The following is a 14,088-nucleotide window of genomic DNA, read 5'->3' on the forward strand; positions in this document are numbered from 1 at the left end:
GAAGTAAGATTATTAGTGAAAGAGAAGAGAGAGGCATTTGGATGGTTTTTGTAGGGAAATAGTGCAAATGACTGGGAGATGTATAAAAGAAAGAGAAAGGTGGAAGGGGTGAAAAAGAGGGCAACTGAGAGTTGGGGTGAGAAAGTATAATTAAATCTTTGGTAGAATGAAAAGATGTTTTGGAAGGAGGTAAATAAAGTGCGTAAGAGAAGAGAACAAATGGGAACATCGATGAAGGGGGCTAATAGGGAGGTAATAACAAGTCATGGTGATGTGAGGAGGAGATGGAGTGAGTATTTTGAAGGTTTGTTGAATTTGTTAGACGGTAGAGTAGCAGATATAGGGTGTTTTGGTTAAGGTGGTATGCGAAGTGAGAGGGTTAGGGAGAAGGATTTGGTAAACAGAGAAGAGGTAGTGAAAGCTTTGTGGAAGATGAAAGCCAGCAATGCAGGGTTTTTGGATGGTATTGCAGTGGAATTTATTAAAAAAGGGGGTGACTGTGGTGTTGACTGGTTGGTGAGGATATTCATTGTATGTATGGCTCATGGTGAAGTGCCTGAGAATTGGCAGAATGCATGCATAGTGCCATTGTACAAAGGCAAAGGGGATAACGGTGAGTGTTCAAATTACAGATGTATAAGTTTGTTGAGTATTCCTGGGAAATTATAGGGTAGGGTAATGATTGAGAGGGTGAAGGCATGTACAAAGCATCAGATTGGGGAAGAGCAGTGTGGTTTCAGAAGTGGTAGAGGATGTGTGGATCAAGTGTTTGCTTTGAAGAATGTGAGAAATACTTTGAAAAACAAATGGATTAGTATATAGCATTTATGGACCTGGAGAACGCATATGATAGAGTTCATAGAGATGCTCTGTGGAGGGTAATAAGAGTATGTGGTGTGGGAGGCAAGTTGCTAGAAGCAGTGAAAAGTTTTTATCGAGGATGTAAGGCATGCGTATGAATGGGGAGACAGGAAGGTGATTGGTTCCTAGTGAATGTTGGTTTGTGGCAGGGGTGCGTGATGTCTGCATGGTTGTTTAATGTGTTTATGTATGGGGTTGTTAGGGAGGTGAATGCAAGAGTTTTTGAGAGAGGGGCAAGTATGCAGTCTGTTGTGGATGAGAGAGCTTGGGAAGTGAATCAGTTGTTGATGATACAGCGCTGATTTTGGTGAGAAACTGCAGAAGCTGGTGACTGACTTTGGTAAAGTGTGTGAATGAAGAAAGCTGGGAGTAAATGTGAATAAGAGCAAGGTTATTAGGTACAGTAGGGTTGAGGGACAAGAGAATTGGGAGGTAAGGTTGAATGGAGAAAAAGTGGAGGAAGTGAAGTGTTTTAGACATCTGGGAGTGGATTTGGCAGTGGACGGAACCTTGGAAGCGGAAGCGAGTCACAAGGTGGGAGAGGGGGCGAAGGTTCTGGGAGCCTTGAAGAATGTGTGGAAGGCGAGAACATTATCTTGGGAAGCAAAAATGGGTATGTTTGAAGGAATAGTGGTTCCAACAATGTTATATGGTTTCGAGGTGTGGGTTATAGATAGGGTTGTGCAGAGGAGGGTGGATGTGTTGGAAATGAGATGTTTGAGGACAATATGTGGTGTGAGATGGTTTGATCGAGTAAGTAATGAAAGCGCAAGAGAGAAGTGTGGTAATAAAAAGAATGTGGTTGAGAGAGGAGAAGAGGGTGCATTGAAATGGGTTGGTCACATGGAGAGAATGAGTGAGGAAAGATTGACCAAGAGGATATATGTGTCAGAGGTGGAGGGAATGAGGAGAAGTGGGAGACCAGATTGGAGGTAGAAGGATGGAGTGAAAAAGATTTTGAGCGATCGGGGCGTGAACATGCAGGAGGGTGAAAGGCGTGCAAGGAATAGAGTGAATTGGAATGATGTCATATACCGGGGTTGACGTGCTGTCAATGGATTGAACCAATGCATGTGAAGCATCTGGGATAAACCATGGAAAGTTTTGTGGGGCCTGGATGTGGAAAGGGAGCTGTGGTTTCGGTGCATTATATATGACAGGTAGAGACTGAGTGTGAAGAAATGTGACCTTTGTTGTCTTTTCTTAGCACTACCTCGTGCACATGTGCAGGGGGGGGGGGGGGGGGGGGGTGTTCAGGGTCATTTCATGTGTGACGGGTTGGCAACAGGAATGAATAAAGGCATCAAGTATGAATTATGTACAATTGTATATATGTATATGTCTGTGTATGTATATATTTGTATACGTTGAAATGTATAGGTATGTATATGTGCGTGTGTGGACGTGTATGTATATACCTGTGTATGTGGGTAGTTTGGGCCATTCTTTTGTCTGTTTCCTTGCTTTACCTTGCTAATGCGGGAGACAGCGACAAAGTATAATGATAAGAAATATGTTTTGTACAGTGTCGGCGGAGAGAAATGATACATCCCATTGAAACACAGTGGAAAGTACGTCTCAAAAAAGACCGCCACAAACCATCTTATGTTAGCAGTGGCTCTCTCTGGCGCAATCTGGAATGTTTTCACACCTCAAGCGTAGTCCAGGGCGACTAACTGCCCCAGTTGCCTGAAAACTCTGCGTTGTGATCAATTTAGCACTCCTTCCTGTGCTACCTCCCAGATGCCGCCCAACACCATTTTGTGTCCCCATAGTGCCCCACATCAGTAAATAGGGGTCGAACCATGACGTCGATGGAGGAGAGCTCCCGTATCCTCGCTTTGAGGGAGGAAAACGTCTCCATTAAAGATATTTGTGCTCTAGTTGGAAATTCTCGGTCAACTGTCTTTAGGCTTCTCGCTGCCGGCAGGGCGTTTGCCCCAACCAGGTTCCGGCCCCTAAACCACGCTCTGGGAGGCCAAGAAAAACCTCTCAGAAGACAGACGATATCCTACGGCGTGAAGTGTTGAAAATCCTGTTTATTATGTCCACAGAACTCAAGAAAATGTACCCTGAGCTGCTATGAAACGTTGCTACTCGCACCATCCGCGAATGCTTGCAGCGTCACCTCCACCTCCAGTCACGACACGCAGCAGTGAAGCCACTTGTAACAGCTGGCATGAAGCGCCGTAGACTTCAATTTGCACGAAGATACCAAGACTGGACCCTGGAGAAATGGATGCAGGCCTGTTTCTCCGATGAATTGACCTTCAAGACAGTACGTGTTGTGTTAAGCGCTGCCTCCGAAGCCCAAACTCCAACCTCTACCATCCTAGATATACCGCAAAAGTCGTCAAACACCCTCCTTCAATGATGGTTTGGGGAATTTTCAGTGGCGCCAACGGAGCTGGGGACTTAATTCTTCTCCCTAAAAGTGAGACAATGCATGCTGCAAATTATTTGGATGTGCTGAGGGATCACATGCACCATTTGTATGACCTTCATCGGCCCGAAGGCGTGGTTATGCATGACGGGGCCCCTTGTCATGGCTCAGACCTCGTGAAAAAGTGGCTGGAGGACACAAACATCGAAGTGCTTGAGTGGCCAGGAATTCCCCAGATCTCAACCCAATTGAGAATGCCTGGGCACACGTTTATCCCTTATCCAGACGACGTCTGTCCCACACCTAAAAGAGGCGATCACCAAGGTGTGGAAAACTGTTGACAAAGAATACTTCAGATCCTTGGCCAGGGGCATACCAGACCGTCTTGAATAAGTTAGGAAGCTCAGAGGAGACATCACAAAGTATTAGGATGAATAAAAATACCCTGATTGATCATTTTTTCCCCTATTTTCCATATTTGGTGTTCGTTTTCATTGTAGGTGTCATTTCTTTCCGTCGACACTTTATATGTATGTATTTATGTATATACATGTATGGATGAATGGATGGGCCATTGTTTATGTGTTTCCTGACGCTACCTTGCTGATGCGGAAAACATCAGTCTCTATAATAATAGATAATAGATGTATGGATACATTTTAATCATTTGTATAGACATATTTGTATGTATGTTTATTATGCACAAATTGAATTTTCTCTAATGGCATGATGATAAATTTACAATTAGATATGAAAAGGCATGATTCATTTTACATGCACTACCAGCTGAGGAAAACAGAACAAAGTATTATGGTATGTTGTAATAATTAGTAATAACTATTTTTTTCCTTTTGTTCCCTGCAAGGTCGAGGATTAAGAAGGAATCCTTTGTCATCCCATGGAAAAGGAAAATGGGCAACAAGGTAAGAATTAATAAATTTTGTCATAAACTGTAGTAATGTTTTGTCTGTCTGTTGAGGGCATTTAAGGAATGTGCACTAAAGTGTCATCATGGTTGTTTTATCATGGAAATGAATTGTCATGGGATATGCCAAAATTGTGATTAAGTTGTAGTGAGGGGTAATATTCTGAACTTCAGCAGGATAATGTGACTTGTTAGTGTAGGCCGTGTGGTTACTGATGGCTGTATGAGTTGAGTGGGCAGTTGTGTAGCTTTTGTTGAAGTATTTCATTGTGAGTTTTTTCAGTGCCATATTTGTTGGAATGGGTGATCTTTGGATATAGGTGACTGAATTGTGAAGGAGGAGTAACATTTTTATTTTTACTTGCATAATTGTAATTAGTCAATGAGTGGTTTGAGTGGAAGGGGTCTAATGCTATTGCATAGAATTAAGTGCCAAACATGTTAAGATGGGTTTGTAATGGGAGGATCATTTTTTCATTATATAGGAATAGAGTTTTTTTGGTTGCTTGGCAGCTAGTTATATTTTTGAGTGCACAATATTGTGTGCTTTGAAGCTTTGTTAGACCTTATTGTAAGAAAACAGAAAAATGAGAGAAAGTGTATTTTTAAAAAGCTGTTGAATTTTTTTGTAGAGATTGTAGAGGGATTGTTCACAAAGGGAATAGGTTGGAAATATTCTTTCTTTCCTAAATATATAGTTGGGAGGTGGGCAGATTAGAAAGGGTAGTGAGTGGTGGGATGAAGAAGTAAGACTGTTAGTGAATGAGAAAAGAGAGCCGTTTGGACAGCATTTGCAGGGAATTAGTGCAGATGAATGGGAGTTGTTTAAAAGAAATCGGCAAGAGAAACGTGCAAGAGCTGAAAGAGGGCAAATGAGATTTGGGATGAGAGGGTATCATTAAATTTTATATAGAATAAAAAGATATTTTGGAAGAAGGTAAATAATGTGCGTATGACAAGAGAAGAAATGGGAACATTGGTGAAGGCAGCAAGCGGGGAAATGATGAGAGGTATTGGAGTGAGATGTATTGAGTATTTTAAAGGTTTGTTGAATGCGTTTGATATAGTGGCAATTATAGGGCGTTTTGGTCTGGCTGGTATACAAAGTGAGATGGTGAAGGAGAATGATTTGGTAAACAGATGAGAGGTAGTGAAAGCTTTGTAGAATATGAAAGCCGGCAAAGCAGCGGGATTGGATGGTATTGCAGTGAAATTTATTAAAAAGAGGAGGTGGTGACTGTGTTGTTGATTGGTTGGTAAGGATATTCATTGTATGTATGGACCATGGTGAAGTGCTTGAGGATTGGCGGAATGCATGTATAGTGCCATTGTACAAAGGCAAAGGGGATAAAGGGGAGTTTTCAAACTACAGAGGCATAAGTTTTTGAGCCTTCCTGGGAAATTATATGGGAGGGTTTTGATTGAGAGGGTGAAGGCATGTACAGAGCATCAGATTGAGGAAGAGCATCCTGGTTTCCAGTGGTAGAGGATGTGTAGATGAGGTGTTTGCTTTGAAGAGTGTGAGAAATACTTAGAAAAACAAATGGATTTTTATGTAGCATTTATGGATCTAGAGAAGGCATATGATAAGGTTGATAGAGATGCTTTGTGTAAGGTTTTAAAAGTATATGGTGTAGGAGATAAGTTGCTAGAAGCAATGAAGTGTTTTTACCAAGGATATAAGGTATTTGTATGAGTAGGAAGAAAGTAGTGATTGGTTTCCAGTGAATGTGGGTCTGAAGCAGGGGTGTGTGATGTCCCCATGGTTGTTTAATTTCTTTATGGGTGCGGTTGTTAGGGAGGTAAATGCATGAATTGTGGAGATAGGGGTGAGTATGCAGTCTGTTTTGGGTGAGAGTTTCCGGGAAGTGAGTTGGTTGTTGTTTGCCGATGATACAGCTCTAGTGGTTGATTCGTGTGATAAGCTGCAGCGGTTGGCGACTGAGTTTGGGAAAGTGTGTTTAAGGAAAAAGTTGAGTAAATGTAAATAAGAGGAAGGTTATTAGGTTCAGTAGGGTTGAGGGACAGTTTAATTGGGATATAAGTTTGAGTGGAGAAAAATTGTAGTAAGTGAAGCATTTTAGATATCTGGGAGTGGACTTAGCAGAAGATGGAACCATGGAAGCGGAAGTGAGTTGCAGGGTGGGGAGGGGGTGAAGGTTCTGGGAGCGACGAAGAATGTGTGGAAGGAGAGAATGTTATCTCAGGCAGCAAAAATGGATGTGATTAAAGGAATAGTTGTTCCAACAATGTTATGTGGTTGCGAGGCATGGGCTATAGATAGGGTTGGTACGGAGGAGGGTGGATGTGTTGGAAATGAAATGTTTGAGGACAAGATGTGGGGTAGGTGGCTTGATCGAGTAAGGAATGTAAGGGTAAGAGAGATATATGGAAATGAAAGTGGTGTGGTTGAGTGAGCAGAAGAGAGACTGCTGATATGGTTTGGACATATGTAGAGAATGAGGAAAGATTGACAAATAGGATGAAGGGAACAAGAAGCAGGAGACCAAATTGGCACTGGAAGGATGGAGTGAAAAAGATTTTGAGCGATTGGGGTCCTGAACATACAGGAAGGTGAGAGCCTTGCAAAGAATAGAGAGAATTGGAACGATGTGGTATACCAGGTCGACGTGCTGTCAGTGGACTGAACCAGGGCAAGTGAAGTGTCTTTGGTAAACCATGGAAAGATCTGTGTGGCATTGATGTGGATAGGGAGCTGTGGATTTGGTGCATTACAAATGACAGCTAGAGAATGAGTGTGACCAAATGTGGTCTTTTTGTCTCTAGTCCTGGCACTACCTCTCTGAAGCAGGGGATGGCAATGCTGTTTTGCTGTGGGACAGGGTAGTGATAAGAATGGATGAAGGCAAGTAAGTATGAAAATGTATGTGTGTATGTACGCAATGTTTGCATATGTATATGCTGATATGTATATGTATGTATATGTGCCTATGTGGGCATTTATGTATATACCTGTGTATATGAATGGATGGGCCATTCTTTGTCTGTTTCCTGAGGCTACCTCGTTGACATGGGAAACGGTGATTATGTATAATGATAGATAATACGTAATTATCTTACATAAGTATACGTATGTAAGTAGGGGAAATGGCCAGAGAGCGTTATTGGATTACATGTTAATTGATAGGTGCGCGAGAGAGACTTTTGGATGTTAATGTGCTGAGAGATGCAACTAGAGGGATGTCTGATCATTTTCTTGTGGAGGCGAAGGTGAAGATTTTTAGGTTTTCAGAAAAGAAGAGAGAATGTTGGGGTGAAGAGAGTGGTGAGAGTAAGTGAGCTTGGGAAGGAGACTTGTGTGAGGAAGTGCCAGGAGAGACTGAGTACAGAATGGAAAAAGGTGAGGACAAAGGAGGTAAGGGGAGTGGGGGAGGAATGGGATGTATTTAGGGAAGCAGTGATGACTTGCACAAAAGATGCTTGGGCATGAGAAGCATGGTAGGTGGGCAGATTAGAAAGGGTAGTGAGTGGTGGGATGAAGAAGTAAGATTATAAGTGAAAGAGAAGAGAGAGGCAATTGGACGATTTTTAGGGAAAAAATGCAAATGAGTGGGAGATGTATAAAAGAAAGAGGCAGGAGGTCAAGAGAAAGGCGCATGAGGCGAAAAAGAGGGCAAATGAGAGTTGGGGTGAGAGAGTATCATTAAATTTTAGGGAGAATAAAAAGATGTTTTGGAAGGAGGTAGATAGGGTGCTAGGGACAAGGGAACAAATGGGAACATCAGTGAAGGCGGCTAATGGGGAGGTGACAACAAGTAGTGGTGATGTGAGAAGGAAATGGAGTGAGTATTCTGAATGTTTGTTGAATGTGTTTGATGATAGAGTGGCAGATATAGGGTGTTTTGGTTAAGGTGGTGTGCTAAGTTAGACGGTTAGGAAGAATGATTTGGTAAACAGAGAAGAGGTAGTAAAAGCTTTGCAGAAGATGAAAGCCGGCAAGGCAGTGGGTTTGGGTGGTATTGCAGTGGAATTTATTTAAAAAGGAGGTGACTATTGTTGCCTGGTTGGTAAGGTTATTTAATGTATGTATGACGCATGGTGAGGTGCCTCATGACTGGCGAAATGCTTGCATAGTGCCATTGTACAAAGGCACAGGGGATAAGAGTGAGTGCTCAGATTACAGATTTGTTGAGTATTCCTGGTAAATTATATGGGAGGGTATTGATTGAGAGGGTGAAGGCATGTACAGAGCATCAGATTGGGGAAGAGCAGTGTGGTTTCAGAAGTGGTAGAGAATGTGTGGATCTGGTGTTTGCTTTGAAAAATGTATGTGAGAAATGCTTGAAAAGCAAATGGATTTGTATGTAGCATTTATGGATCTGAAGAAGGCACATGATAGAGTTGATAAGAGATGCTCTGTGGAAGGTATTAAGAATATATGGTGTGGTAGGAAAGTTGTTAGAAGCAGTGAAAATTTTTTATTGAGGATGTAAGGCATGTGTATGTGTAGGAAGAGAGGAAAGTGATTGGTTTTCAGTGAATGTTGGTTTGCGCCAGGGGTGAATGGTGTCACCATGGTTGTTTAATTTGTTTATGGATGGGGTTGTTAGGGAGGTGAATGCAAGTTCTGGAAAGAGGGGCAAGTATGTAGTCTGTTGTGGATGAGAGAGCTTGGGAAGTGAGTCAGTTGTTGTTTGCTGCTGATACAGTAGTGGTGGCTGATTCGTGTGAGAAACTGCAGAAGACGGTGACTGAGTTTGGTAAAGTGTGTGAAAGAAGAAAGCTGAGAGTAAGTGTGAATAAGAGTAAGGTTACTAGGTACAGTAGGGTTGAGGGACAAGTCAAATGGGAGGTAAGTTTGAATGGAGAAAAACTGGAGGAAGTGAAGTGTTTCAGGTATCTGTGAGTGGATCTGGCAGCGGATGGAACCATGGAAGCGGAAGTGAATCATAGGGTGGGGGAGGGGGTGAAAGTTCTGGTAGCATCGAAGAATGTGTGGAAGTCGAAAACTTTTTCTTGGAAAGCAAAAATGGGTATGTTTGAAGGAATAGTGGTTCCGACAATGTTATATGGTTGCGAGGCGTGGGCTATAGATAGAGTTGTGCGAAGGAGGGTGGATGTATTGGAAATGAGATGTTTGAGGACAATATGTGATGTGAGGTGGTTTGATTAAGTAATGAAAGGGTAAGTGAGATGTTTGGTAATAAAAAGAGTGTGTTTGAGAGAGCAGAAGAGGGTGTTTTGAAATGGTTTGGTCACTTGGAGAGAATGAGTGAGGAAAGATTGACAAAGAGGATATATGTGTCAGAGGTGAAGGGAACGAGGAGAAGTGGGAGACCAAATTGGAGGTGGAAAGATGGAGTGAAAAAGATTTTCAGAGATTGGGGCCTGAACATCTAGGAGGGTGAAAGGTGCGCAAAGAATAGAGTGAATTGGAACAATGTGGTATACCGGGGTTGACGTGCTGTCAAGGGATTGAACCAGGGTATGTGAAGCGTCTGGGGTAAACCATCGAAAGTTGTGTGTGGCCTGGATGTGGAAAGGGAGCTGTGGTTTTGGTGCATTATACATGACAGGTAGAGACTGAGTGTAAACAAATGTGGCCTTTGTTGTCTTTTCCTAGTGCTACCTCACGCACATGCGGGGGGAGGGGGGTTTTCATTTAATGTGTGATAGGGTGGCAACGGGAAGGAGTAAGGGCAGACAGTATTAATTATTTACATGTGTATGTCCCTGGGGATAAGGGAGAAAGAATACTTCCCATGCATTCCTCATGTATCGTAGAAGGCGACTAAAGGGGATGGAAGCTGGGTGCTGGAAACCCCTCCCTCCTTGTATTTTAACTTTCTTAAAGGAGTCATGTGGGAGAGTCCTCATCCTCCTCGAAGGCTCAGATTGGGGTGTCTGAATATGTGTGGATGTAGCCAAGATGAGAAAAAAGGAGAGATAGTATGTTTGAGGAAAGGATGTTTTGGCTCTGAGTGAAACGAAGCTCAAGGGTAAAGGGGAAGTGTGGTTTGGGAATGTCTTGGGAGTAAAGTCAGGGGTTAGTGAGAGGACAAGAGTGAGGGAAGGAGTAGCACTACTACTGAAACAGGAGTGGTGGGAGTATGTGATTAGAGTGTAAGAAAGTAAATTCTAGATTGATGTGTGTAAAACTGAAAGTGGATGGAGAGAGATGGGTGATTATTGGTGCTTATGCACCTGGTCATGAGACAAAAGATCATGAGGCAAGTGTTTTGGGAGCAGCTGAGTTAGTGTGTTAGTAGTTTTGATGTACGAGACCGGGTTATAGTGATAGGTGATTTGAATGCAAAGGTGAGTAATGTGGCAGTTAAGGGAATAATTGGGGTACATGGGGTGTTCAGTGTTGTAAATGGAAATGGTGAAGAGCTTGTAGATTTATGTGCTGAAAAAGGACTGGTGATTGGGAATACCTGGTTTAAAAAGAGAGATATACATAAGTATACATATGTAAGTTGCAGAGATGGCCAGAGAGCATTATTGGATTACGTGTTAATTGATAGGTGCGCGAAAGAGAGACTTTTGGATGTTAGTGTGCTGGGAGGTGCAACTGGAGGGATGTCTGATCATTATCTTTTGGAGGCGAAGGTGAAGATTTGTAGATGTTTTCAGGAAAGGAGAGAATGTTGGGGTGAAGAGTGGTGAGAGTAAGTGAGCTTGGGAAGGAGATTTGTGTGAGGAAGTACCAGGAGAGAGTGAGTACAGAATGGAAAAAGGTGAGAACAAAGGAAGAAAGGGGAGTCGGGGAGGAATGGGATGTATTTATGGAAGCAGTTATGGCTTGTGCAAAAAATGCTTGTGGTATGAGAAGCGTGGGAGGTGGGTTGATTAGAAAGGTTAGTGTGTGGTGGAATGAAGAAGTAAAATTATTAGTGAAAGAGAAGAGAGAGGCATTTGTATGATTTTTGCAGTGAAATAATGCAAATGAGTGGGAGATGTATAGAAGAAAGAGGCAGGAGGTCAAGAGAAAGGTGCAAGAGGTGAAAAAAGAGGGCAAATGAGAGTTGGGGTGAGAGAGTATCATTAAATTTTAGGGAGAATTAACAGATGTTTTGGAAGGAGGTAAATAAAGTGTGTAAGTCAAGGGAACAAATGGGAACTTCAGTGTAGGAGGCTAATAGTAAGGTGATAACAAGTAATGGTGATGTGAGAAGGAGATGGAGGAGTATTTTGAAGGTTTGTTGAATGTGTTTGATGAAAGAATGGCAGATTTATGGTGTTTTGGTCGAGGTGGTGTGCAAATTGAGAGGGTATGGGAGAATGATTTGGTAAACAGATAAGAGGTAGTGAAAGCTTTGCGGAAGATGAAAGCTGGCGAGGTAGCGGGCTTGGATGGTATTGCAGTGGAATTTTTTGAAAAAGGGGGTGGCTGTATTGTTGACAGGTTGGTAAGGTTATTTAATGTATGTATGACTCATGGTGAGGTGCCTGAGGATTGGCGGAATGCTTGCATAGTGCCATTGTACAAAGGCAAAGGGGATAAAAGTGAGTGGTCAAATTCCAGAGGTATATGTTTGTCGAGTGTTTGTGGGAAATTATATGTGAGGGAGAAGGCATGTACAGAGCATCAGATGGGGAAGAGCAGTGTGGTTTCAGAAGTGGTAGAAGATGTGTGTATTAGGTGTTTGCTTTGAAGAATGTATGTGAGAAATTCTTAGAAAAGCAAATGGATGTGTATGTAACATTTATGGATCTGGAGAAGGCATATGACAGAATTGATAGAGATGCTCTGTGGAATGTACCAAGAATATATGGTGTGGGAGGCAAGTTGTTAGAAGCAGTGAAAAGTCTTTATCGAGGATGAAAGGCATGTGTACGTGTAGGAAGAGAGGAAAGTGATTGGTTCTCAGTGAATGTTGGTTTGCGGCAAGGGTGTGTGATGTCTCCATGGTTGTTTAATTTGTTTATGGATGGGGTTGTTAGGGAGATGAATGTAAGAGTTTTGGAAAGAGGGGGAAGTATGCAGTCTGTTGTGGATGAGAGAGCTTGGGAAATGAGTCAGTTGTTGTTCTCTGATGATACAGTGCTGATGGCTGATTCGGTTGAGAAACTGCAGAAGCTGGTGACTGAGTTTGGTATGTGAATAAGAGCAAGGTTATTAGGTACAGTACGGTTGAGGGACAAGTCCATTGGGAGGTAAGTTTGAATGGAGAAAAACTGGAGGAAGTGAAGTGTTTTAGATATCTGGGAATGGATTTGGCAGCGGATGGAACCATGGAAGCGGAAGTGAATCATAGGGTGGGGGAGGGGGAGGGGGCGAAAGTTCTGGGAGCATTGAAGAATGTGTGGAAGTCGAGAACATTATCTCGGAAAGCAAAAATGGGTATGTTTGAAGGAATAGTGGTTCCAACAGTGTTACATGGTTGCAAGGTGTGGGCTATGAATAGAGTTGTGTGGAGGAGGGTGGATGTGCTGGAAATGAGATGTGTGAGGATAATATATGGTGTGAGGTGGTTAGATCAAGTAAGTAATAATAGGGTAAGAGAGATGTGTGGTAATAAAACGAGTGTGGTTGAGAGAGCAGAGGAGGGTGTTTTGAAGTGGTTTGGTCACATGGAGAGAATGAGTGAGGAAAGATTGTCCAAGAGGATACATGTGTCAGAGGTGGAGGGAACGAGGAGAAGTGGGAGACCAAATTGGAGGTGGAAAGATGGAGTGAAAAAGATTTTGGGTGATCGGGGCCTGAACATGCAGGAGGATGAAAGGCACTCAAGGAATAGAGTGAATTGGAACGATTTGGTATACTGGGGTCACGTGCTGTCAATGGATTGAACCAGGGCATGTGCAGCGTCTGTGATAAACCATGGAAAGTTCTGTGGGGCCTGGATGTGGAAAGGGAGCTGTGGTTTTGGTGCATTATATATGACACGTGGAGACTGAGTGTGAACGAATGTGGCCTTTGTTGTCTTTTCCAAGCGCTGCCTCGTGCACATGCAAGGGGAGCGGGTTGTTATTTTATGTGTGGTGGGGTGGCGATGGGAATGAATAAAGGCAGACAGTATGAATTATATACATATATACATGTTGGAAAGGATCACAGTTTTGTGCGTGATCAGTCAGTCTTTCCTCACTCATACTCTCCATGTGACCAAACCACTTCAAAACACCCTCCTTTGCTCTCTCAACGACACTCGTTTTATTACCACACATCTCTCTTACCCTATTATTACTTACTCGATCTAACCACCTCACACCAAATGGCGTCCTAGCTTCATCTCTTCGATGTATATCAAGTGATTATTACACGAAAGTGCACTTGGGAACTTTTCGTGTTTCATTTTCCCCGTGGACTCATAGGAATACATATATACATGTGTATATCTGTGTGTGTATATATATGTATACATTGAGATGTATAGGTATGTAATGTATATTTGCATGTGTGGACGTGTAGGTATATACCTGCGTATGTGGGTGGGTTGGGTCATTCTTTCGTCTGTTTCCTTGTGCTACTTCGCTAACACAGGAGACAGCGACAAAGTAAAATATACAAATAAAAGAATATATGTATATGTGTGTGTGTGTATATATATGCATACGTTGAGATGTATAGGTATGTATATGTGCGTGTGTGGATGTGTATGTATATACATGTGTATGTGGGTGGGTTGGGCCATTCTTTCATCTGTTTCCTTGTGCTACCTCGCTAACGCGGGAGACAGCGATAAAGTATAATAAATATAAAAAATGATAGATGTATGGATACAATTTAATCATTTGTATCGACATATTTATATGTATGTTTATTATGCACAAATTGAATTTTCTGTATAATAGCATGATGATAAATTCATGATCAAATATGAAAAGGCATGATTCATTTTACATGCACTACCATCTGAGGAAAACAGAACAAAGTATTATGGTATGTTGTAATAATTAGTAATATTTATATTATTTATTTTATTATACTTTGTCGCTGTCTCCCGCGTTT

At 42.2% G+C, this 14,088-nt stretch overlaps 1 protein-coding gene across 20 annotated transcripts in view; it reads left to right on the forward strand.

Annotated features, from left to right (window-relative positions):
* The window catches only part of LOC139750924 (uncharacterized), a 109,954-nt gene that overhangs the window by 17,710 nt on the left and 78,156 nt on the right, over nucleotides 1-14,088 (forward strand). For all 20 annotated transcript variants that reach the window (XM_071665832.1, XM_071665818.1, XM_071665817.1 and 17 more), the window contains one exon: nucleotides 4,110-4,167. In XM_071665832.1, the coding sequence (XP_071521933.1) occupies nucleotides 4,110-4,167 (58 nt within the window). The remainder of the gene's footprint in view (nucleotides 1-4,109; nucleotides 4,168-14,088) is intronic.

Source organism: Panulirus ornatus, chromosome 10 (assembly GCF_036320965.1).
Source record: "Panulirus ornatus isolate Po-2019 chromosome 10, ASM3632096v1, whole genome shotgun sequence".
In the NCBI taxonomy this organism is placed as follows: domain Eukaryota; kingdom Metazoa; phylum Arthropoda; class Malacostraca; order Decapoda; family Palinuridae; genus Panulirus; species Panulirus ornatus.